This window comes from Pithys albifrons, chromosome 7 (genome assembly GCF_047495875.1).
Source record: "Pithys albifrons albifrons isolate INPA30051 chromosome 7, PitAlb_v1, whole genome shotgun sequence".
Taxonomy (NCBI): Eukaryota; Metazoa; Chordata; class Aves; order Passeriformes; family Thamnophilidae; genus Pithys; species Pithys albifrons.
The window spans coordinates 882,283-907,779 of record NC_092464.1 but is presented as its reverse complement, the minus strand read 5'-3'; the positions used below and the strand labels follow the sequence as shown (position 1 = coordinate 907,779).

The window sequence follows — 25,497 nt, the reverse complement described above, 5'->3', positions numbered from 1 at the left end:
AATTGGAGATTTAAGGAATTGGAGATTTAAGGAATTGGAGATTTAAGGAATTGGGGAATTGGAGATTTTGGGGAATTGGAGATTTTGGGGAATTGGAGATTTTGGGGAATTGGAGATTTTGGGGAATTGGAGATTTTGGGGAATTGGAGATTTAAAGAATTGGGGAATTGGAGATTTAAGAAATTGGAGATTTAGAAATTAGAGAATTGGAGATGTAAGGAATTGGGGAATTGGAGATTTAAGGAATTGGGGAATTGGAGATTTAAGGAATTGGGGAATTGGAGATTTAAGGAATTGGGGAACTGGAGATTTAAAGCTGCTGAAGGACGTTGGTCTGTGGTGGTTCATGACTTGCTCTACAGCAAGTGAGGTCTTTGCTCTAGAAAAGTTTTCCTGCCCAATTCCCTTCCCATCAAGGAAATGGGGAGTTTGGGGTTGTGTGTGAGGTGCCTCCAGCTGGGCTGGGCAGTGGAACCCTCCCTGCAGAGTGGAGTGTTTGTGTTCTGATGGGTGGGATCTGCCCTGCCCACCAGGATCAGATACTCAGACAGTAATTGTCATTGTCACATTAATTAATTAATTAATATCCTTCAGCCTCCTGATGATGCCTACAGGAACACGTGGTTTGGGGCTGATGGGTGCAGCCTTGGAGGCACCTCACCAAACCTGAGAGACTCTGTCCAGTTTAGCATTTACTTTTATTCAGATGTTGGTCATGTTTGTCAGACTTGGCTTAAGCAGCAGCCAACCTTTACAACTGAACCTCTTCCTTAATGACAATGAATTAATTGGAAAGCTATGAATGGGGTTAACAGGGAATGTCTTCTCTGCCTGCCATTCTCCAACCAGTCTTTCATCCCATGTAGGTGGAAAACAAAGCAGAGACTGAAACTGAGGAAGGAGAGAAAGTTCCAGAAGGAGAAAATGAGAGAAATGCAGAGAAAGAGCCGGAGGGTGAAGTGGCTGCAGAGCCCAAGTCAGGTAACAGTTCCTGCTGCCCCTGGAGCTGTGCTGGGTTGGGAGGGACCAGGAACCCAACTGGAAATATTTCCTTGTGCCCATCAGGCTGTTTCCTGCTTCAGTAGCACCGAGTCTGGTTCGGTGTCAGTGCAAACCTGAGCTCACTGTGGGGCTCAGCTGAGCTTTGTGCAGGCCCTGGGGGCAGCAATTGCAGTAACAAAGGGCCTGGAGGTCACAGAAATGATTTCCTTTCTTCCCATATTCCCCAGCACTGGATCATTTTGGGTGCAGAGAAGTGGAGCTGCTGGAGGTGTCCAAGGCTGGGTGGGTTTGGAGCACCCCGGGGTGGTGGGAGATGTCCCTGCCCGTGGCAGGGGTGGGATGGGCTGAGCTTCAAGGCCCCTTCAACCCACCCCATTCCAGCATTCTCTGCTCACTTGTATCTTTAGAATTTAATGGTTTAGGTCTGTTTTCCTGTGAAGTGATGCAGAGCCTGGGTGTGACAGGCTGAGGACTAACATTTTCTGTATTAAACCTTATTCTTGTTTGTTTTTGACATTTCTCTTGTGCCTCACAGAATCCCAGATTGGTTTGGGTTGGGAAGAACCTCAAATCCCACCCAGTGCCACCCCTGCCATGGGCAGGGACACCTCCCACTGTCCCAGGGTGCTCCAAGCCCTGTCCAGCCTGGCCTGGGACACCTCCAGGGGTGGGAATGAATATATTGCTTTTTCCTGAGCCTTCCATTCAGTGTTTTAGCACAGGCAGAGCCAAGAGAATTTGGATTTGATGTGATGATGGAGTTGGCTGGAAATAGTGGGAGGAAGCTGATGGCAGGTGATGGGATTGAAAAAGCTTTAAAATTGCCCCATTTGCTGGGACAAATCCCCTCCAATTTGGATTCCCTGTCAGCACTTGGATGAGGAGCAGTGCTGAAAAACGTGGATGGGTTAATTAGCAGCACTAATTAGCTCGAGTGCCACCCCACCCTGAGAGGGCAGCACATGGAATGGGCTTGGGGAATGTCTTGCAGAGGAGAAGGAGGCGGAGGAGAACAAGGAGAACGTGGATGGCAGCAAAGACAAGGAGGCCGAGGCTGGGAAGAGGAAGGTGGAGCTGGAGATCTCCGAGGGGAACGTGGCGACGGCGGCGGCGGCTGCGCTGGCCTCGGCGGCCACCAAGGCCAAGGTGGGTGCTGGGCCAGGGCCTGGGGTGGGCCACAGCCCCCTGACGGTCCTGCTGGGCCTGCACAGCCCCCTGATGGTCCTGCTGGGCCTGCACAGCCCCTGAGAGACAGCCCTGGATGGGCCACAGCCCCCTGACGGTCCTGCTGGGCCTCCCCAGCCCCCTGACAGCCCCAATGGCTCCTTGGGCAGCTCTTTGAGGGTCAGGGCAGAGCCCCAGTGGCCCCTTGGGCAGCTCTTTGGGGGTCAGTGTTGGGTGCAGAGCCCCAGTGGCCCCTTGGGCAGCTCTGTGGGGGTCAGTGCAGAGCCCCAGTGGCCCCTTGGGCAGCTCTGTGGGGGTCAGTCAGTGTTTGTTGGGGTCAGTGTAGAGCCCCAGTGGCCCCCTGGGCAGCTCTTTGGGGGTCAGTCAGTGTTTGTTGGGGTCAGTGCAGAGCCCCAGTGGCCCCTTGGGCAGCTCTTTGGGGGTCAGTGCAGAGCCCCAGTGGCCCCTTGGGCAGCTCTGTGGGGGTCAGTGCAGAGCCCCAGTGGCCCCTTGGGCAGCTCTGTGGGGGTCAGTCAGTGTTTGTTGGGGTCAGTGCAGAGCCCCAGTGGCCCCTTGGGCAGCTCTTTGTCCCCATCTGGACCTGAGAGCACCTTGCAGCTCCTCAGACTCTCAGATATGCCCAGCCAAGTTGGGAAGCCCTACCCATATGTGAGGAGCCACAGAATTTAATCAGATTTCTGAGTCCAGTCTCTGCAATCCAGGCTGGGCTCTGCCCCCCTCCCTCCCTCCCTGGTGCCAACAGCCCTGGGGGCAGCAGGGACCTGCCAGGGGCAGTTTCCATTATGGAATAATAACCTTCAGGGAGAATTTTAGCTTTGCATTACAGGAAATAATGGGTTGTAATTAGGATGTTGACACTCCAGAGGAGAATTCAGGTCCAACAGGGATTTCTCTTCCCATTTGCTTAAACACCCAGACAATATTAAAGCTTTATGAGCTGTGTCTTGTCTGAGGGAGTAATTAAATTCTTCATCATACACTGGTCCTGGTCACGTGAAAAGCTCTCACAGAGGTGTTTTCCTTGGGATCTGATGTCAGAGGAATATTGCTGTTGGCTTCTGAGGAGAAGCAGGGGTTAAAGGCAGGATATTGAGATGGGAGAATTTTGTTTGGGGTTTTTGGGTTGTGCTGTTTGAAGAAGGGTCCCTGTGTGTGTTCAGGGGTGACACTCCATGTTACACACAGAGCAACAATTGAAGGGTTTTAAATTACAGCCTTTGGCTTCTGAACAAACAGAATTTAAGGCCCATTTCCTCATTTCCCTCTCCCATTCCTAACCCAGTGTAAGCTGGTTTTTCCTTTCTGTCCCTGAGTTTCCCCTGATGGACCAAGTCCTCTGCTGGGAGTGTCCAGGGCCAGGTTGGTGCAGCTGGGACAGTGGGAAGTGTCCCTGCCCATGGCAGGGGTGGCACTGGGTGTCCTTAAGGTCCTTCCCACCCAGAGCAGTGTGGGGTTCTGTTTTGCAGGATCATTTAGGCTGGGAAAGCCCTGCAGGGCCATTTGCTCAGCTCTGCCCCAGGGCTGGGCTGTCAGTGGAACCCCCGTTGATTCTGTTACTGGGTTTTGTGGTGGGCTTTGCCCTGGGCAGTGCCAGGCTGAGGAACAGCCTCTCTGGGCAATCCAGGGAAAACTGCAGCAATAATTTCCTTTCCCAATCACATGCTTTGCTGATCTGCTGTTAATTCTGTTCAGTATTAAAATTGCACTTGTGAAGCAAAGCAAAAGGGGTGGAAGGAGATTCTGTACCAAACAAGGTGCTCCTCCTGCTCTGAGTTCTCAGACAAAGGAGTTCATTTTACTGAACAGCATTACTTGCATTCCCCCTCAGTCTGGCAGCATTATTCCCTAATTCCAGGTGTGTGCAGCTCTTTGCTCAGTGTTGGCTGAGCAGCTGCTTGAGCTGCACAGGGACATGGTTGGATGAGCTTGGGGTCACCTGGGGCCTCTCAGACTGGCTGAAAATGCACCTGAGGGAGAGTGTGATGTTTATTTTCCTGCTCTGCTGAGGCCTTGCCTTGGTGCTGGTGCCTCACAGAGATGAGTGTGTGAAATGACACAATACTGAGGAACTCAGTTCATAATTAGGGTTACAGGGAGTCTTTTAGTGCTGCTTTCCTCCCAGTTCTGAGCCAGTTTGGGGCCCAGCTCACTGGGTAGGAGTCTGTTTGCAGCTTGAGCTGGAGGAGATCCAGCTTTTTCCTTCCCCCCTCAGCCCTCACCTTCCCTTTTCTGGCAGCCCATTCCTCCTTCCCCTCTCCTGGGTGTCAGTGGGGCTTGGCCTGGGCTCTGCCTGGAAACACCTGTGAGCACAGAGCCCTCAGGCAGCACAGGATGGAGGTGCTTCTGGGGGGCTTTCATTCAGAACTGCAGATTTTTATGAAAAACTGGTCGAAGGCATCATTAACACACTTCTCACACTCCAGGAATGTGAAGCACTTTTATAGGCTGTCTCAGAAATATATAGACATATATAGATCTCCTGAATTATTTATGTCTAAGGGTGCATATGTGAATGGGATAAAGCCAAATCCCTCTAAAAATCAATTTGCCTTTCACTTGAGAAAAAGCTGTTTTAGTGGCCAGGACACGCAGGAGCCTCTCCCTGCTGGGGGGGCTGTTCCAGGTGAGAACCTGCTGTGTGTCTTTTGGGGGAGTTTTTTGGGTGACCCTCAGCTGGTTCAGGAAAACAGACCCCTCCTCTCATTCCCATTCCCATTCCCACTGAAGTGCTCCCTGTGCCCAGAGCTGGGAGGCAGAGCTGGGCTGCTCCAGCCTCTGAGCACCCAGAGACCTCTTGTATCAAACCTTCCCACCTATTTATCTGATGAAAAGCTTAACGACCTTCCCGGGCTGTGTTTCTGAGGTCAGCAGTGTGACTGATCCCCTGGGGGCTGGAGCTGGGGCAGGGGGGCTGCTCTCCTCCCACAGCTGCCCACCCTGCCCAGTCCCCAGGCAGCCCCTCTGTGTGTTCCCAGCACCTGGCGGCCGTGGAGGAGAGGAAGATCAAGTCCCTGGTGGCCCTTCTGGTGGAGACTCAGATGAAGAAGCTGGAGATCAAACTGCGCCACTTTGAGGAGCTGGAGACCATCATGGACCGGGAGAAGGAGGCAGTAAGTGGGTTTGGGGCCCTGCAGAGATCCAGCTGTGCCAGCAGCTGGCAGGATGGGCATTGCAGCTGTCCCTCACCTCTGTGTGTGTCCCTCAGCTCAGACCCAGTGACCTCCCACAGGGTCTCCTCCTCCAGCCAGCACTTTGTGTTTGCCACAGGCACACACTGGTGGGGTCCTGGATGTGCTTCCAAGCAGGAATTACTCCAGGCAGGAGGAGTGTGGAGCTGGGCCTTTGTGTGGCCTTTTCACATGGGTTATAATGGCATAGGAGCAGCTTTTCCCTGCAGGGAGTGAACTGGGTGGACCCTGCCCGGCTGTGGGAAGGGACCAGCCCTGCCCTTGCTGCTCCCCCAGCCCAGCCCTGGTGCCAAGGATGTGGCTCAGGGGGGTCCTGGGAAAGCCCTGGAGGGGGATGTGGAGGGGGAAGGGGGAGTGTTCAGCAGTGACAGCCTCAGTTTGTGGTGCTGGTGATGGGTCTGTGTGAGCAGCAGCAGCTTCAGGAGAGGGGCAGGACATGGAGGAGGTGCTGCCTGGGCTGTCAGTGCCTGGATTGCTCATCACTGAGGAGGGTTTGTGTCAGGATCAGAGCAAGAGGCTTCCAGGGAAGTGATTCCTCTCCAGCTACTTAACAGATGACTCAAAATTCCATTCTTAGCAAAGTGATCATTTTTAATTCATTTTTCTGTAGCTGCCTTGCTGTTGTCATAGCCAGTTATAGTAGGTGGGTTGAAAATGTTGATTCATAATTCCAGGAATTTCCACATTCCCCTTCTGTGTGAGTTGGATGCAATTTACACCCTCATTTGGCACTAATTGAATCACAGACTGTCCCAGGTTGGGGGGACATCGAGTCCAACCCCTCACAGGACCTCCTGAAACTAAACCCTGTGCCCAGGGGCATCCCCAGCCACTCCTGAGCTCTGCCAGGTGATGCCACGAGCACATCTTGGGTCCCCGAGCACCCTCTCCATGAGGAGCCTCTTCCCAAAAACCCCCAATCCAAAGCTGCCTGATGGAGTTTGCCACACTGGTCTCCTCCTGGAGCAGACTGGCAGCAGAGAGTTCTGGATTGCTCCTCATCCTGCCCCCTTTCAGTCTCCCTGACTGGCAGCCCAGGAGATGGGCCCAGCTCTGCTGCAGGTTTCTGCCTTGGGGGTGTGTTCCATCAGGGACAGGGTGGCCTGTGCTGCATTCCAGGCATCTGACAGCTCCTCTTTAGAACGTGCACTGATTCCCCCTCGGCTCCCCCGTGGGTACACTTGGTCTTTTCACCTGTCACTGTGGATATTTAGGGCAGTAATTAAAGCAGAAAAGCCTCCTCAGAGCCACTGCACACTGGGGATGTGTCTGCCCCGGCTTTCCCCACGGGGAAGGTGCAGGACTGGGAGTGTTGACAGGAATCAGGGCTGCTCTGGAGGGTGTTAAATTGAAGGCAAAACACATTTATTCTGTGTTTAACTCGGTGATGTCAGTGCTGGGTGGAACCAGGGCCTGCTGGGGGAGCTCTGCTGGCCTGGAATGCCCAACAACCCTGAGAGCCCGGCTGGGTCTGCTCAGGGAGGAATCCCGGGATCCCTGAGGCTGGCACAGCCCTGCCAGCCCCTGGAGCCCACCCTGTGCCCGATGCCCACCTTGGCACAGCCCTGCCAGCCCCTGGAGCCCACCCTGTGCCCGATGCCCACCTTGGCAAAGCCCTCCCAGGCCCTGGAGCCCACCCTGTGCCCGATGCCCACCTTGGCAAAGCCCTCCCAGGCCCTGGAGCCCACCCTGTGCCCGATGCCCACCTTGGCACAGCCCTGCCAGCCCCTGGAGCCCACCCTGTGCCTGATGCCCACCTTGGAAAAGCCCTCCCAGCCCATGGAGCCCACCCTGTGCCCGATGCCCACCTTGGAAAAGCCCTCCCAGCCCATGGAGCCCACCCTGTGCCTGATGCCCACCTTGGCAAAGCCCTGCCAGCCCCTGGAGCCCACCCTGTGCCTGATGCCCACCTTGTCCCCCAGCCCAGAGCACTCAGTGCCACAGCCAGTCCTGCCTTGGGCCCCTCCAGGGCTGGGCACTCCAACCCTCCCTGGGCAGCCCCTGCCAGGGCCTGCCCACCCTTTCCAGGCAGCAATTCCTGCTGATGCAAACTGGAAGATTGTCAGGTGTAATAATCACAGGTACTGACCCAGAACTTTGGCTGATTTCCTGAGTGGGGTCATGTAGGGAGATTTTACTGGAGGGGCTCCAACAGAGGCCACAGAGAGGGTTTGGGCTCTGGAGGGTCCCCCTGAGGAGCAGAGGCTGCAGGAGCTGGGCCTGGTTGCTCTGGCCAGGGAGGTGAGAGGGAACCCATCACTGCACACAAACAGCTCCAGGGCTGGCACAGGATGGGCCCACACTCTGCTCAGGGGGCAGGGACAGCATGAGGAGCAATGGGCAGGAACTAAAGCTGAGCAGAACTTCTCTCCATGGGGGTGGCAGAGCCTGGCACAGCTGCCTGGGGAGGGTGTGGAGTGTCCCTGTCTAGGGACATTCCAGCCCCAGCTGGACATGCTCCTGTGTCACCTGCTGCAGGTGGCCCTGCCCTGGCAGGGCTTGGACTGGGTGGTCTCCAGGGGTCCCTCCCAACCCCAGCCAGGGTGGGATCCTGGGGCAGGTGACACACAGACATCTCTGTCAGGGCTCTCGCCTCACTCCTCCCTGAGTCCTGCTGCAGATAACTGAGTTTGGGGAGCTGGAGAGCAAGTCACTGATGGGGTTCCCAGTGGAAAATGTGTTGGTGCCAGTTGTTTTAGTGCCAGTCTGGGGGTACAACTGCGGGTTGTGCCCACAAACTGTGTCAGGTGTGGGCAGAACCTGGTGCAGGACCAGGTGTTCAAACTTAGCTCAGTTTTAAGACCAGCTCATGTTACAACTTGTGTTTATGTGGCTTTTTTCCCCTCTCTCCCTCTGTTTTCCTCATCCTGAGCTCAAGGAAATGTGTAGAGAGGAAGTTTCCCCTGGTTTTCTTTTCCTCATCCTGAGTGCAGGGAATGTGTAGAGAGGAAGTTTCCCCTGGTTTTCTTTCCTACAAGGTGAATTCTCAGGCCCTGGATGCTCTTTGGGGATCCTCCTAATGGCTGTAACAGGATGGGGCTCCACAAAGAGAGCAAAGCAGGGACACAAAGGGAGTGAAAGGACCTGCACAGCCCTGCCTGAGCCTTTGTTTGGGGTCATTTGCAGTAACTCCTCCGGGAGCTGCTGGACACCTCTGGAATGTTTCCCCACACGCCCCATCACTCCCTGGGGTGGTTTTATCGAGTTCTTCCCCCCCACCCCTCGGCGTGGCCGAGGCCAAAGGAGCCAGGGCAGCGTGAATGATGCCATTGTGTGCCCTGCAGGAGCAGCAGCCCCGGCCAGGCCTGGGCATGTTTTATTCATGAGCTCAGCCCATCTGGGGCTGCTCAAAGCGGGCTCTGTGGTGCTCCCTCCCTGCCAGCCCTGCCCTGGCAGCAGCCAAGGCTGAGCACAGAGTGTTGGGGAGTCTGGGGATTCCTGCAGAACCTGTGCTGGGGAGGGTCTCCTTGGCAACCTGCCTTCCAGCTGAATTCTGGAATACACCTTCACGGCCCATGGAATGTTTGTAAGCGAGTCACGTGGGGCCGGGGCCGAGGGGGAATGTGCAGGAATCTGTTCTGGTTCCTGAATAACTCACACATCACACACCTCCCGAGCAGACACTGGGCCTTCAGACAAAGGCTCAATAGGAGGAAATGCTTTCTGGGGCCTGTTTGTGTTTTCAAGGGCTGGTTTGGGCTGGAGGGACCTTCAGGCTCCCCCCGTTCCCTCCCTGGGGAGGGACACCCTCCAGCAGGGCAGGTTGCTCAGGGCTTGCTGCCCCTCCGTGGCTTTGTGGTTACCCACAGGAACCTGTTTTGTCCTAATTGGCCTAAATGCCCTGGGGGTTTTCCATAATTCTCTTAACAGTACAAGTTACTGTTGTCTGCCTGTCCCTGTGTCCAGTTCTTACACCTAAAGGTGAGGAGGAGGAGGGTCCTGCTGGAGTCCCTGAGCTGCTGTGGCTCACTCTCTGCTTTGGGCTCACCTGCGAAATCCCTGGGATTTCCTGTTCTCCCTCATTCCAACATGCAGGAGATTGGGAGAAAACCCCTTTTAGAGCCTTGTAAAGGCTGAATTCTCTGTGGGTGCTCACTGGGGAAGGAGTTACAGCAACAGTTACAGTACCTGGGGGAGTTTTAGGACAAAACAAGGTGAGTTCGTGTGTTCCAGCTGGAAACTGGTCTGGAATCTTCACCCAAACCAGCTGCAAATAGCAGTGGGGTTGAAAGTAAACAAACTTTAGTGGAGAGAAAGGACTTCACACAACAACTCTATGAGATTCATAGTGAAGACATTTTGTTACACATAGCACAGAGTTTATGTATGGTTAGAACTCCAGCTTATTGGCTAAAAGAGTTACACACCACCAGGGTGGAACTTCAACTGGTCAGAAACCCCTATCTCACAAGTCCCATGTTTTGGAGAACTCATGCTAGATGTCTTCAAGAACCTCTCTGGTGTGCTGTGAGCAACCTGAGCAGCTCCCCTGAGAAGCCTCCAAGCAGCTGTGACTTGTTTGTTCTTGGCCTCCTTCATTCTCACAGGGCCTTCTGTAGATCTGAGTTGCTCACTTGTGATTTCACTGTACCCAACAGGGGTTGCCTTCGCTTCTGATTTTGGTTTGATTGTGGTTTTGCTGGGGGTGGGAAGGAGGGGGGCCCCTTGGGGGTCAGCCTGCTCTGTGTTTGCAGGCCCTGCTGACCCCCCTGACTCTCCCCTTTGCCCCCCTGTCCCTCAGCTGGAGCAGCAGCGGCAGCAGCTGCTGACGGAGCGGCAGAACTTCCACATGGAGCAGCTCAAGTACGCGGAGCTGCGGGCGCGGCAGCAGCTGGAGCAGCAGCACGGCCAGACCCCCCAGCAGCCCCACCAGCAGCCCCACGGGCACCCCCCTGGGCCTGGCATGGCCCCCCTGGGCACCCCAGCACACCCAGCACTGCTGCCACACCAGCAGCCCCCGCCGTACCCAATGATGCACCACCAGATGCCACCTCCGCACCCACCCCAGCCAGGTAAGGCTGCAGGGAGGGGGCTCCTCATGGCCCACTGACTGGGAGGTGCTGCCAGGGGGGACTGGGTGGTCTGGGGCACTGTTTGTGGTGGGGCTGGTGCCAGACAGACACGGCCCACTGGAAAGGGGAGCTCGGCCAGCAGGCCCAGGGCAGTGACCCTTCCCCTGGACTCTGCCTTGGGGAGACCACACCTTGAGTGTTGTGTTCAGTTCTGGGCCCCTCAGGTCAGGGAAGAGATTGAGGGGCTGGAGCAGGGCCAGAGACAGAGAATCCACCTCCAGGGACAGAGAATCCACCTCCAGGGACAGAGAATCCACCATGTCTTGATCCAACCCTACTGTGATCACCAGCCCAGGGCACAAAGTGCCCTGGGCTGGTGATCACAGTGGGGTTGGATCAAGGGTTGATGATCTCAGAGGTCTCTTCCAACCCAACTGAGAAGAGCAATGAGGTTGGAGAAGGGACTGGAGCACAAGTGCTGTGGGGAGAGGCTGAGGGAGCTGGGGGTGTTCAGCCTGGAGAAGAGGAGGCTCAGAGGTGACCTCAGCACTGTCTGGAACTGCCTGAAGGGAAGTTCTGGCCAGGTGGGGGTTGGTCTCTTCTCCCAGGCACTCAGCAATAGGACAAGGGGGCACGATGGGCTCAAGCTCTGCCAGGGGAAATTGAAGTTGGAGAGCAGAAAAAAATTCTTTGCAGAGAGAGTGCTCAGGCATTGGAATGGGCTGCCCAGAGAGGGGGTGGATTCCCCATCCCTGGAGGGTTTTCAGCTGAGCTTGGCCGTGGCACTGAGTGCCATGATCTGGTAAAGGGACTGGAGTTGGACCAAGGGTTGGACTTGCTGATCTGGGAGGGCTTTTCCAACCCAATCCATTCTATGATTCCATGTGCTGCACCTTCACTGTGCAGCTTCTGCCCCCACTCCGGAGCTGGAGATGGGTCTGGGGACGAGGTGTCTTTGGGTGGTTTGAGCCCCAAAAGCAGGGAATGAGAGAGCCCCAGGCTCTGCCCAGCAGTGCCCAGGGCAGGGTGGGGGGCAGTGGGCACAGACTCAGACATGGGGGAGATTCCATCCAGCCATAGGAGAGCTCTTTGTGTCCCTGTCAGGAATTCTGGCTGGGCTGGAGGTCCCACCACCTGGACACAGTCAAGCTCTGAAGTCAGGAAAGAGAACAGCCCCTAAAGATCACCTCAAATGTTTTCAGGTTGTTTGTATTCCTTAGACTTGTTTTATACCCAGTGACCTGAGCAGAGATGCTCCTTCAAAAACAATCATTCCTCAAATGCTCCTTCAAAAACAATCATTCCTCAGATTTTCCAGTTCATGGCACACCAAGCCATGTGAAAAAACTAAGGGCAAGGACTGGAACAAGCAGCAGAGGCAGGAAGCTCCTTAAGGAATTTCCTTTGCAGGACACCTGACTGTGACAGGTTCCTGTGTCCTACCTGGATGTGTTTGATGCCAGGTGGGAGTTGCAGGACCATGTTGGTCACAAGAGTCACCTGGAAGTCTCTGCTACTCTGTGAGCCTCCTGCTCCCAGAAGGACCAGCTGGATCCCATGGCAAGGACCTTGTGCTGCTCATCAGGGTTGGGTGTCTCCAAGGGAGGAGATACCCCTAATTCCAGAGGGTGGAGAAGTCAGATGTGAATTGGAAGCTTTACTGGCTAGAGGTGGTTGAAATGGTGGTTTAAAATCACATTCAGTGGCCCGTGGTGCCCTGGTTGTGTGAGTGGGGCACAGCCCAGGAGCAGAGCTGTGAGTTCAGCTGCCTGACCAGACACTGCCCTGGAACAACACCTGGCTGGGCATCAGCCAAAACTGCTTTGGAGGGTTTGGGGCAGGTGCTGCTGAGGAAGCTCTAAAGTTTGGGGTAGCACAGTCAAAAGGAGGATGTTGCTGCAGCACTGTGGGGTTTCCTCTTGGGAAAAGACCTGTGTGAGGTGTTTGGTCTGGGAAAGAGCAGAAGGGCACAGGAAAACAGCAGGATGTGCAGTGACCAGGGAAATGGTTTGATGTTTTTGTGAAGAGAAGAATTTGAGGGCCTTTCAGAGTTTGAAGCAATCCCCTCTGTGTCTCCAACCACATCCCAAGGGATCCTGCCTAGAAAGCAGAAAAGTCACTTTTCCTTGGGCTTTTCACTGGGAGTGTGTTGGGAGTTTTTCACAGGTGCCAGGGAAAGGGGAGGCATCTGATCCAGGTGGATTCCACAGCAGGAAGGGGAGAGCTTTGTCATGATGGAGATGTTCAGGTTCCCTCTGGTTTTCAGGGTTGGGGAGATTATGGCCTTGTTGTGGATAAAAAGTGCTGAGCCCGTTTGGGAGCTGGTTTGGCTGTTGCTGAGTTGGAGTTGGGATGTGCTGAAACAGGAGCTGGTTTGGGTTTCAATAATGTCACACGTCTGTGTGTCTGCTGTGGGGGGTGTTGACACCTCAGGGCTGTTCCTGTGGCTGTGGAGGGAAGGAACAACCTGTGGAGTGGAAAAAGGGGAAATTGGGAACAGGTTAAAGGGGGATTGTGGCCTGTCCATAGGCAGCTCTCACTGCCAGGTGCTGCTGCTGAACCTGGAGGTGGAGTAGGGTGGAATGCCCTGGTCCATCCACTGGGGGCTAAAGAACCTCCACTGGGACACATTCCCATCCCTGCCTCACATCAGACCTTACTGCAGTGTCCCCCCCAGGCCCTGCAGTGTCCCCCCCAGGCCCTGCAGTGTCCCCCCGAGCACCCCCATTCCCTCCCAGACCCTTCAGTGTCCTCCCCAGCACCCCCATTCCCTCCCAGACCCTGAAGTATCCCCCCCAGACCTTGTAGTGTCCCCCCAGGCCCTGCAGTGTCTCTCCCAGCCCCCCATTCCTCCCCCCAGCCCCTGCAGCCCCCCCTGTGCTCCCTCTCAGAGCAGATCAGGGCATGAGGCTCTGTGTTAATTAATTACCCAGTGCATCTCTCTCAGATTTGATTACAGCTGGTCAATGGATTGACTCTTCCCCCAGGTGCCCCTGTTTGGGGCAGGCTGGTGGAAGGGGCTCAGCACTCCTGGCTCCCACAGCAGTGGAGCATCTGGGGCTGTCCCATCCTGACACCTCCAGGACCAGCACTGTCCCCTCCTCCGGGCCTGGCAGGCCTCTGGTTTGAGGTTTTTGTGAAGGGAAGAATTTGAGGGCCTTTCAGAGTTTGAAGCAATCCCTTCTGTGTCTCCAACCACATCCCAAGGGATCCTGCCTAGAAAGCAGAAGTCTCTTTTCCTTGGGCTTTTCACTGGGAGTGTTTGGCAGGTGCCAGAACTCCTTGTTGTGCACGGGAGTTGCAGTAAGTTGAGGGCAAGGAGAGAAAATGGCAAAGTTCACCATTTCCTCAAGTTCAGCACTTCAACCTGAGCCAGTCCTGGAGTGGGAATGTTCCATGGGATCCTTCAGATCCTGGAAATGACCCACAGGGGCCTGGCTCTGTTCAGGGAGGGCAAGGTGCCCAGGATTTGACTTGCCTTGGGAAAAGTCTCAGGCTGGGCCAGGGGAGGGTCAGTGCTTTGGGAAGAAGAAGGAGCCATTTCTTCCCCGAGGTCTCACCTTCTCCCCAGTCACCACCTGCTCTCTGGGTGGCCACCCCGAGGCCTCAGTGGTGAGTTTCATAGTGTCCTTCTTCCTTCAGGGATAAAGCTGTTGTTGGACACGTGGATGAGCCACTTCCCACTGGTCTGTCCAGCAGCTCTGGGAGAAGAATGGCCCATTCAGAACCCCCTGACACCTGAGCAGTATCTGGAGCACCAGTGGGCAGAGCCTGCCAAGCACAGCCCAGGGCTGGGCTGGAACTCCCTGCAGGGTTGCCTGCTTTGCACTCAGACTGTGCCTTGGTCCTCACTGCTGCTCTCAAACAGATTTGTGACCTTAATAAGCCACTGAAGTGTGGCTGTGGGTGCAGCAGAGCGTGAGCAGAGCTCATGTCGGGCGGCGTCGGAGTGAGTGACGAGAGCGGAGGAGATGGGGGGAAACAGAGAGGATCTGACATGGCATTTAGAGATGGGAGAGGGAAACAAACCCCTGCTCCTGGGCCAGCAGCAGGGCCATCATTCTCTTGGCTGAACATTAGGAGTGAAGCTTTGCCCAGAGATGTGGGGCTTTGGCTTAGATCGGTCTGTGGGCATCAGGGTGGGGAATGTCTGCGGTGAGGGTGAGGCTGGACCAGCTGGTGAACATCTCCATGAGAGGGTTGGGCTGGACCAGCTGGTGAACATCTCCATGAGAGGGTTGGGCTGGACCAGCTGGTGAACATCTCCATGAGAGGGTTGGGCTGGACCAGCTGGTGAACATCTCCATGAGAGGGTTGGGATGGACCTATCTGGACAAAATCTTCAGTCCAGGGTCAAACTGGACACAACTTGTGAACATCCTCAGTGGAGAGTTGGGCTGGACCCACCTGGTGAACCTGTGCAGGGTCAGTCTGGGCCAGCAGGTGTGTGTTCCCCACTCTGGGCCAGCTGCTGTGGCAGGTACTTCTCCAGTGCAGGGTTGGGCTGGACCATCTGGAGAACATCCAGCCCAGGAGGTCAGTCCTGGCAATGAGCCACTTTCCTTGGCATGGCCACGCCGGGCTCTGCTGCACCACAGAATTCATTTTCCATGAGCTTATTTTGTGCTCCCCTTTCCCCTGAAATGAAGGTTTTTAAAACACAAAACCAAAATTGGGTCCCAGTTTGACTGTGAAAAGCTGCACCTTGTCATTTATTATGGAATTCCCAGTTTGTTCCCGTGGTGCCCTTGGAATTACTGTGGTGATTCCCTGGGTGCTGCTCTGGGGGCAGAGAGAGGGTGGGCACTGCTGGCTCTGGGAGACTCCTGGTGTGGAATGTGAGGCACTCCTGGCAATTCTCAGAGGAGGAGACAGACTGGGAATTAATAGCTGTCATTAATTAGCTCTTCCTTCAGGGGGGATTTTCAGCTGGTAAATGATTTCTGAGCCAGGGCAGGAACGGGATGGGCAGGGCAGGACACACTTCCCACCACAGCTGGGTGAGCAGCTTTAATAACCTTTTCCCCAACGTATTTTTCCCTCATTTTCTGTCAGTGGTTGAAATACTCAAAAATAGACTTTGTCAGGGCTTTGGGGCCTGTGGCTTTTCAAATGTTGTGCATGTCATGATTTGAAATGTGTGGGTTTAAATTGAGTTCCTGGGCGTGATTTACTTCCCTGTTGGACTGGGGACAATTCCAGGGTGTTCTGGGGACAATTCCAGGGTGTTCTGGGGACAATTCCAGGGTGTTCTTCCATCCAGATAAGGATTTTGAGGTCACTCCTTTGGGTAAATATTCCCTAATTGCTGCCAGTGCTTCCTGTTCCTCCGTGGGCTCCGTTCCTCCTTCCTGTTCCTGTGTGGGGCTCGCAGGAGGGACAGGTGTGGGGAGCCCTGGGGTGGATGGAGGGCAGTGCAGGTGCTGTGGGTGCAGCTGACCCAGAGCTGTGCCCTGTGGGGCTGCAGGGTGGCAATGGCTGTGGGGCTACAGGGTGGCAATGGCTGTGCCACCCTGGCTGCTGGCACAGTCCCAGCACTGTCCCCCCTGTGTGCCACACTGTCCCCCCCCTGTGTGCCACACTGTCCCCCCCCCATGTGCCACACTGTCCCCCCCCCGTGTGCCACCCTGTCCCCCCCGTGTGCCACGCTGTCCCCCCCCGTGTGCCACGCTGTCCCCCCCCGTGTGCCACGCTGTCCCCCCCCGTGTGCCACGCTGTCCCCCCCGTGTGCCACGCTGTCCCCCCCCCCCATGTGCCACGCTGTCCCCCCCCGTGTGCCACCCTGTCCCCCCCGTGTGCCACCCTGTCCCCCCCCGTGTGCCACCCTGTCCCCCCCCCGTGTGCCACGCTGTCCCCCCCCCGTGTGCCACGCTGTCCCCCCCCCGTGTGCCACACTGTCCCCCCCTGTGTGCCACCCTGTCTCCCCCATGTGCCACGCTGTCCCCCCCATGTGTGCCACGCTGTCCCCCCCATGTGTGCCACCCTGTCTCCCCCATGTGCCACCCTGTCCCCCCCATGTGTGCCACCCTGGCCCCCCCGTGTGCCACCCTGTCTCCCCCATGTGCCACCCTGTCTCCCCCCGTGTGCCACCCTGTCTCCCCCCGTGTGCCACCCTGTCTCCCCCCGTGTGCCACGCTGTCCCCCTCGTGTGCCACGCTGTCCCCCCCGTGTGCCACACTGTCCCCCCCCCCATGTGCCACCCTGTCCCCCCTGTGTGCCACCCTGTCCCCCCCATGTGCCACCACACTGTCCCACCCTCCGTGCCCCCTCGGTGGGCAGCGATGCTGAGCTGAGCCCGTGGTGCCTCATGCCAGAGGGGACAGGCGGGCACATCCTGCCAGTGGAGTGGAAACTCTGCCTCCTGCCCAGGCACGGGGCTCTAAATGAGTTATTGTGGTTAATTATTCACAGTGCTTGGCTGGGAGGAGGCACGTGCCCACCGAGAGGGCACGGCTGCCAGGGAGGGTGGGGGGAAGGAGGGGGGCACTGCTGGGATGGCCCTGCCCGTGGCAGGGGCTGCCTTCATAGCCCTGTGCTATCCTATCCCTGTGAGCCCCGTCCCGGGGCAGGGGGCACACCCTGGGGCAGGAAGGGGCAGAGCAGCTCCAGGGAATGCCAATGCCTGCTGGCTCCATGCACGGCTCATTGCGGGCTTGGAGAGCAGGATGGCAGCCGGGCACGGCCCCTCGGAGCAGCAGCTGCTCCTGCCCCAGCCCCTGCCCCTACTCCTGCCCCCCATTCCCTGCCCCAGCCCCTGCCCCTACTCCTGCCCCCAGCCCCTGCCCCAGCCCCTGCCCCCCCAGCCCCTGCCCCAGCCCCTGCCCCAGCCCCTGCCCCAGCCCCTGCCCCAGCCCCTGCCCCATTCCTCTCTGCCCTTCCAGGGCTGTCCCTGGGCAGGCGAAGGAGGCAGAGCTGTGCAGGAGGGTTTGGCTCAGCCCCAGCTCCTGCCCCTGTCCCTGCCCCAGCCCCAGCCCCATTGCAACCCCCAGCCCCTGCCCCAGTTCCTGCCCCCCTGCCCCAGCCCCTGCCCCAGCTCCTGCCCCCCTGCCCCAGCCCCTGCCCCTGTCCCTGCCCCAGCCCCAGCCCCATTGCAACCCCCAGCCCCTGCCCCTCTCTGCCCTCCCAGGGCTGTCCCTGGGCAGGGGAAGGCAGAGCTGTGCGGAGGGTTTGGCTCAGCCCCAGCTCCTGCTCCAGTGAAGCAGCCCTGGAGCTGTTCATCACCCAGTGCCCCTGGAGGAGCTGATTTAATAGAGGGAGAGGCTCGTTTGATAGAGAGAAATACCTTGGAGAGCCTTTGAAAGTGGTTCCTCAGCCATCCCTGGAATGAGAAGCGACAGTTCAGAGCAGTGGAATCCTTTGGAGCGATGGGAAACCTCCCCAGTCTCCAACGTGCAAAGGGCTTTTTTTAGTCTGATAAATCTGGTTTTATTGAACCTTTTGGCTTTATCTCTTCCCGTGGCTGCTGTTCCTAAGCTCGCCCTCCTATGTAGGTCACACTTCCACATTTTCTGCTTCAGCCACTGTCTTGGAGCAGTTTCTCTTGTACAATGGAAAAGAAAAACGTTTGTAGAAACTGGAGTTTGGCTTTGCCATGGTAGTGGCAGGAATTGCTCTCTGCTTAATCCCAGTTTGGTTGGGTGTGTGGTGACAGGAATTCCTTTGTGGTTAATCCCAGTTTGGTTGGGTGTGTGGTGGCAGGAATTGCCCTGTGGTTAATCCCAGCCTGGCTGGATATGGTGGCAGGAATTTCCCCGTGTTTAATCCCAGCCTGGCTGGTTACTCCCAGCTGGAGTGTTCAGGACTCCTGGGCTGGGACAGGACTGACCCTCTGCAAGATCCCTCAGCTAATTATGAGATAAAATTCTTGCCTTCTGTGTCAGGAAGGGCAGAAATGGGCACCAGCCCCTGGATTCCCACACAGGAGTTTCTCAGCTCATGGAGCCTGTCAAGTTTCATCTCCAGGGTTTAAGAGGGCAGAAAACTCTCCAGACTCCTCAGTCCATGTAGGAGGGAACTTCCCAGTGAGCATCACTGGGAGATTTGGAGTTGTAGAATCCCAGAAGGGCTTGGGTGGGAAGGGACCTTAAGGATCACCCAGTGCCACCCCTGCCATGGACAGGGACACCTCCCACTGTCCCAGAGTGCTCCAGCCTGGCCTGGGACACTCCCAGGGCTGGGGCACACTTGGAATTTATGACAAAACATCATTTTTCCAGTAGATTTAATTTCTGTCCAATGGTGGTTTAACTCGACTGGGGTTGATTGGAATATAAACCAGTCCTTGACTCCTTGTGTCCTGCAGGTTGGGCAGCCCTTCCCTTGCCCACTGCTTTGTGTGAAGCCACTCAGTGTGCAGTGAAGTCTGATTCAGTTTCAGGAGAGGCTTTTTAATATGAATCACTTCATTAGTGAGGAGAGACTTGTGGGCCTGTGGTGTTGGGAGGAACAGCCAAGTGCTCAAGGCTGCTCAGGCAGCATGTCCAGGCTGGGAATTCCTCAGTTCCAGCTTCCTTGGCCTCACATTCCCAGTTCCAGCTTCCCTGGCCTCACATTCCCAGTTCCAGCTTCCCTGGCCTCACATTCCCAGTTTCAGCTTCCCTGGCCTCCCCAAATTCCCAGTTCCATCTTCCCTGGCCTCACATCCTCAGTCCCAGCTTCCCTGGCCTCACATCCTCAGTTCCAGCTTCCCTGGCCTCCCCAAATTCCCAGTTCCATCTTCCCTGGCCTCACATCCTCAGTCCCAGCTTCCCTGGCCTCACATCCTCAGTTCCAGCTTCCCTGGCCTCCCCAAATTCCCAGTTCCATCTTCCCTGGCCTCACATCCTCAGTTCCAGCTTTCACGACCTCCTCAAACAAAGCTGTGTCATTCCAGTTCATGTTTTTATTCCCTGGTCACTCTTAATTTTGGCAGTGAATGACACCCCTCAGAGCTGTGAGTTCCTCCTGCTGTGAAACCCTCTGAGTCTTTGGGGTTTGGAAGTGGATGACCTTTCCCACCTGTCCCTGCCCTCTGGCAGTGGGAAGCCATTCCCTGTGTCCTGGCCCTCCCTCCCTTGTCCCCAGTCCCTCTCCAGCTCTTCTGGAGCCCCTTCAGGCCCTGCCAGGGGCTCTCAGGTGTCCCTGGAGCCTTCTCTTCTCCAGGTGACCCCCCAGCTCTCCCAGCCTGGCTCCAGGCTCCTTCCCATGCCAACTTTCTCCAGGTGCCCAGGGGCACTGCTCTGTGCCCGAGCCTCTGTGCCAAGTCCACCACTCCATCCAGTTCTGTTTTGATCCCACTGGAATGCTTTGAGTTGACCAGGAATCCCCAGGTCAGTGGAGCAGGAGAAGAGACATTTTCCCAGGAAAATACCAGTTTGGAGTTGGAGTTGTGAGGACATGTCAGAAGTGAAGGGGTTTGGTTGTTAAGTGGACCCTCCCTGTCCTGCCCTGTGGCCACCATTGCTGCTGGCACAGGATTTTATCCCTTTGGGGGTTACTGTTTTGGTGTTCCAGCCCAGCTGCAGTTCCAGCTGCAGTTCCAGGTGCTGGGTCTGTGCTGGCACTGCAGAGGTGCCCACATCTGTCTCCTGCAAACTGGGGGGAAATCCTGACTTTGGGCCCAGCTGCCCCCACACACCACATGTCCAACAGGAGCCAACCAGCATGGAGGGAATCATAAAATCATGGAATGGTTTGGCTTGGAAGGGACAAATCCTGTCACATTCCACCCCCTGCCATGGGCAGGGACACCTCCCACTGTCCCAGGCTGCTCCAAGCCCATCCTGGCCTGGGACACTCCAGGGATGGGGCAGCCAAGCCAATACTTGGGCACAGGGTTGTTGTTCCAGAGCTGAGCCCAAGAATTAACAGAGTTTGTGCCAAAGTGTTGACCCGATCCCAAGTCCAGAGCTCCCCCTCCCTTGCCTTAGTCCCTGTGTGGCTCTGATTGCTCTGCTTGTGCTGGAAGGTTCTGGCATCTCATTCCTTTCCCCCCTTCCCTGGGCTGGGGTGGAAGGAGCTGTTACAGTCCAGGTCCAGTCGTTGCTTTCCCACTGAAACATTTCCTTGCATGGGAGTGTAAAAATCATCTGTAACTGGATCATGTGGAGTCACATCTGCAGCTTTCTGAGGTTTGAAAGCACCACCCAGGCTGGAGGTGGCCAGGGCCAGGTGGTTGCAGCAGTTCCTTGGGCAGCTGCCATGGAAAGGGCTCCTCCAGAGCTGGTTTGGGAGGAAGAATGTTGGGATCCTCCTCACAGTGAACAGGGCCAGTGGCAGCAATTCCTGCCCAGTGAGTGATCTCAGTCCCCTCGTTCAGTGAGTCCCTGGGGCTTCAGGGCCGCTCCTTCCCACCCCACCCAGTGCTCCCCTCTGCAGCCTGGGTATCCCAGCCCTGCCCTTCCCCTTGCCTGGGCTCCACCAGTGCCCCATGGTGGGGTCACTGCCAGCCCTGACATTGCTGTCCCCACCAGGTGCCCAGTGCCCCATGGTGGGGTCAGTGCCAACCCTGGCATTGCTGTCCCCAGAGGTGTCCCATGGTGGGGTCAGTGCCAGCCCTGGCATTGCTGTGCCCACCAGGTGTCCCATGGTGGGGTCAGTGCCAACCCTGGCATTGCTGTCCCCAGGAGGTGCCCAGTGCCCCATGGTGGGGTCAGTGCCAGCCCTGGCATTGCTGTGCCCAGAGGTGTCCCATGGTGGGGTCAGTGCCAGCCCTGGCATTGCTGTGCCCACCAGGTGTCCCATGGTGGGGTCAGTGCCAGCCCTGACATTGCTGTGCCCAGAGGTGCCCATGGTGGGGTCAGTGCCAGCCCTGACATTGCTGTGCCCAGAGGTGTCCCATGGTGGGGTCAGTGCCAGCCCTGGCATTGCTGTCCCCAGGAGGTGCCCAGTGCCCCGTGGTGGGGTCAGTGCCAGCCCTGGCATTGCTGTCCCCAGGAGGTGCCCAGTGCCCCGTGGTGGGGTCAGTGCCAGCTTTGGGATTGCTGTCCCCCCCTGGTGCCCCATGGCCGTCCCTGGGCCAGTCTGTTCCCTGGGCATTGCGAGGCGTTCTTGGGCATTCAGAGCTGCCTCTGCCCACAGCTCCCCTCTGTTTTCCCCTCCCACCCCCCCCGGCCTCACCTGGTGTCTGTCTGTGCCCGCAGGTCAGATGGCAGGGCCCATGATCCCGGGGCAGCCCCTGCCAGGCCGGATGATGCCGACTGTGCCAGCCACCATCGCCCCGCCGGGGATGGCACCGATGCCCGGGAACCTGCTGGGCCCACGGGGGCCTCTGGCGGCTCCCAATGGGATGTGTAAGTGAATTCCAGCCTGGGATGGCCCTGCTGGGGCTGCTCTGCCCCTGGGAAAGGCCTTGCAGGGCAAACCCCTCTGATTCCTGCGGGAACAGCGGGATCTGTGCTCGCTGCCAGCCCGGGAGGGTGCCAGGGATGTGCTTGAAGCTTTAAGTGCTCCTCTCCCCTCTGGGCATCCAAACACACTCCATCGTCCTTTATTTTATTTATAACATCCCTTATTTTATTTATAATGATAGTGAGGCTTAGTAGTGAGGATCAAAAACCTCTCCTGGCTCAATGGAGAGTCAGGAATTCACTCAAATGTTGAAGAGACCAGAATAGAATCCAGTTCAATAATTCCTTGCCCAAAACTTGACACCCTGAAGTGGGAGCAGGGAAGTCCTGATTAGGAGGAGGCAGAAGATAAACCAGAGAAGGAACATTCCCAATGTAAAACCTGCACGAAGTTGATTTATGGCAGCCAAAAAAGCAGCTGAGTCAGCAGCCCCAGTGTGGGTGTCACAGAGCCAGAGTGGGGATGTGGCCAAAGCCAGGAGGGGAAAGGCAGCACAGGGGGAGTTCCAGGGGAATTCTCAGCCAGGGATCCCTCCATGAATTGGCCATTATTAGTCCCCCCCAGGCCCAGCTGCTGCTCTGCCTCAGCACAGGGGTCTGCCCCCCAGAGCACTCAGTGGGACTGTCCCAGAGGGGCAGGGATTGGGGTCACTCCCAGTGCCCCTCCCAGACCATCCCTGGGGAAAGCCCATCTCGTTTGGCTGGAGCTGCAGGAGCTGCAGGAGCTGGGACTGACTCACTGGTGCTCACCAGCCGTGGTGGGAAATACTCCAACTGATGCTATTTTTGCTCTAATTCTTCTCCTCCTCCAGCTTAGTTTTCCTTCCTTTTTCCTGAGCCTCTACCACTGGGAATGTCTCGTGTCAGGTTATATTCCTGTTTGCTCTCTTCCCTTATATTAATTTCTCCTTTTTCCTCCCCTGCTAAACAAGTCAGTCATGTTCCATTAGTGTCTCCTCTCTGGGCACGAAGCTGCCCTTCCCTGTCCCTGCCTCCTTCCCTCCTCCTCCTGCTGCATCCCTGGAATCCTCAGCTTTAACCCACCCCTCTTCAGAGGGCTCTGTCCGTGGAAAATCTGCTGTTCCACCTCCTTGACCCAGGACAGAGCCACAGTTTGGGCTCCAGGGCAGAGCTGGGAGGGGAGAGGAGTCACTTCCAGCTCTGGAAGTCGCTTGGCACGAACTTTGCCAGCTGCTGAGCTGCATCCTTGGCATCTTGTCTGTGAAAAGATGGGAGCTCTTTCCTCTTCCACGGATTTCACGTGGTGGAAGAGCTCATTGAAGGTGCAGCAGAGCCTCAGGCTGGGCCATTCCTGTGGGACAGACACAGCTCTGTGGCCTGGGGACCCCTGGGGGGGGGGATGCCCCCGGGTGTGGGGGGGGTGCCCCTGGCTGTGTGTGGGTGCCCTGGGTGCCCCTGGGTGGGTGGGTGTGTGGATGGGATGTCCCTGGAGGGTGTGGGTGCCCCTGGTTGCCCATGGCTGTGTGTGGGTGTGGATGGGATGTCCCTGGCTGTGTCTGGGTGCCCCTGGGGTGTGTGTCTGGGTCTGTGGGTGGGTATGGGTGGGGTGTCCCTGGCTGTGTGTGGGTGCCCTGTGTGCTCCTGGGTGTGTGTGTGTGTGAGTGGGTGCCCCTGACTGTGGGGGTGTGTGTGTGGGTGCCCCTGGGTGTGGATGGGATGCCCCTGGGTGTGTGTGGGTGTGGGTGGTTGCCCCTGGCTGTGGATGGGATGCCCCTGGGTACGTGTGGGTGCCCCTGCATGCCCCTGGCTGTGTGTGTGTGCCCAGAGTGCTGCCCACCCCATGCCCCCCCCGTGTCCTGTTGCAGACCCGGCCCCGGCGGCCCCTCCGGCAGAAGGAGTGACCCCCCCTCCGTCCGGAGCCCCCGCGGCCTCCAGCGCTCCATAGGCAGCCCCGGCGCGGGGAAGGGACGTCCAGCAACCTGGGGGTGACCCAACGGGAGTTCCTCGGTCCCCTCTGTCCCCTGGGGTGTCACCTCCCCCATGGCTGGGTATGACTCACACGCGGTTCCTCCTTCCTTCCCCTCCCCAGCAGGACGTGGCATCCCTTGGTACGGCTGGAGGGCAGGGGTGCCCCGTGTTGCTGCTGGCAGTCCCTCTCCCTGTGGCATTCCCTGGGAAGGCTGGAGGGCAGGGGTGCCAGGGGTGCCCCGTGTTGCTGCTGCCAGTCCCTCTCCCTGTGGCATTCCCTGGGAAGGCTGGAGGGCAGGGGTGCCAGGGGTGCCCCGTGTTGCTGCTGCCAGTCCCTCTCCCTGTGGCATTCCCTGGGAAGGCTGGAGGGCAGGGGTGCCAGGGGTGCCCCGTGTTGCTGCTGGCAGTCCCTCTCCCTGTGGCATTCCCTGGGAAGGCTGGAGGGCAGGGGTGCCAGGGGTGCCCCATGTTGCTGCTGGCAGTCCCTCTCCCCTGCCCTGCCTGCCTGGCAGAGCCCCACGCTGGTTTCCTCCTCTTGGTGCTTTGAGCTGTGGCTTCTCCCGGGAAGGGTGGGATGGTCCAGGGTTTGGGGTGGGCACAGGGGCTGAGCTGTGGGACGGGGCACGAGCCCACCCTGGGGTGGGTTAACCCTTGGGGTCTGTGGGCAGAGCAGAGCACCAGGCTGAGATGCCAAACCAGTGCTGGCAGCAGGGCAGGAGGGCACACAGGGGTGGGCAGCGTGTCCCTCGGGGTGCCCAGTAAGTTATTAAGGAAATGCTGCTCCCTGGGAATGAAGCCAGCAGTGAATCCATTGGAATAAACCACTCAGTGGGAGGAGCTTTCCTGCTCCAGTTTTTACCTTTCCTTTGCCTTTGGAGGTGGTAGTTGGACCTTCCCCCTGAGTAGTTTGGTGCCGTAGCCAACTGAGGAATAACCCCCGTTTTTAGTCCCTCTTTTTGGAGCATATACTTTGTACTTTTTAAAATGAAGAAAACACACAAAAAAAAGATAAAGTAGGTAGTGAAGAAGTGCTAGAGTTTGGGATTGGGTTGGGATGGCTGGGATGGGAATGCCAGAACTACCTCCTGGGGGCTGGGGGCAGCTGGGGCACCTCCCAGGGGCTGGGAGGGAACAGCCTCACCAGGCACGTCTGGGGGCACTTGGTGAGACCTCCAGGCTGCCAAACTTGGCAAAAAACCTGCAAAAAATCCTTTCCTGCCCCTGGTTTGGGCTCTCCGCCCTCCCCCTGCCCCGGGGGGGTTTGGGGTTCCCTGCCCAGGCCTGGGGCTGCCCCTGGGCTGGAGGGGCCAGTGGGGCCTGAGGAGGGACTGGAGGGGCTCTCAAACATCCTGGAGCCCCCAAACCTCTTCCACCCTTCAGACAGTGAGGACTGGCTGGTCCTTCAGCTCCCTCTGCCTCCCCTGCCAGGGCTCCCCTCCCTCCCTCCTGGGCTGGGGTGAGTGGGGGGTCTCGGGGGCAGCCCGTGGGCCATTAGAGTAACCTCAGGTTGTTTTTAGCGTGATCAATACCAGGGATCCAGGAGGAGACTATTTTTTACTGTCCTCGTGCTGATCCTGCCGCCCCCTGGACCCTGACACTGTTTGTTCCTGTATAAATAATCCTCGTGCTGGTTTTTCACCTGATCTCTGTATAGGGCCCGTTTGATTCCTGCAGCACCCGCCCGATTTTGTGAAATAAAAGCAAAAAAAAGTGGGTTTTGTACAAAGCCTGTGGAGTTTGTGGAGTCTGCTTTGCCTTTGTGTGCGGGCTGAGCTGGGGATTGGTGTGATCTGGGGCTACTTTGGGGCTGGTGGGAACCTCAGTGGAACAGCCACAAAGCCTGGGCTGGGGGGA

At 57.2% G+C, this 25,497-nt stretch overlaps 1 protein-coding gene across 2 annotated transcripts in view; it reads left to right on the top strand.

Moving 5' to 3' along the window:
* Positions 1–25,372, top strand: part of SMARCC1 (SWI/SNF related BAF chromatin remodeling complex subunit C1) — a 76,594-nt gene extending 51,222 nt beyond the window's left edge. For both annotated transcript variants that reach the window (XM_071560334.1, XM_071560333.1), the window contains 6 exons: positions 867–981; positions 1,994–2,148; positions 5,163–5,297; positions 10,117–10,387; positions 21,508–21,657; positions 23,541–25,372. In XM_071560334.1, coding sequence (XP_071416435.1) covers positions 867–981; positions 1,994–2,148; positions 5,163–5,297; positions 10,117–10,387; positions 21,508–21,657; positions 23,541–23,620 — 906 coding nt within the window. In that variant the 3' untranslated portion in view covers positions 23,621–25,372. The remainder of the gene's footprint in view (positions 1–866; positions 982–1,993; positions 2,149–5,162; positions 5,298–10,116; positions 10,388–21,507; positions 21,658–23,540) is intronic.
* Positions 25,373–25,497: the final 125 nt, after the last annotated feature.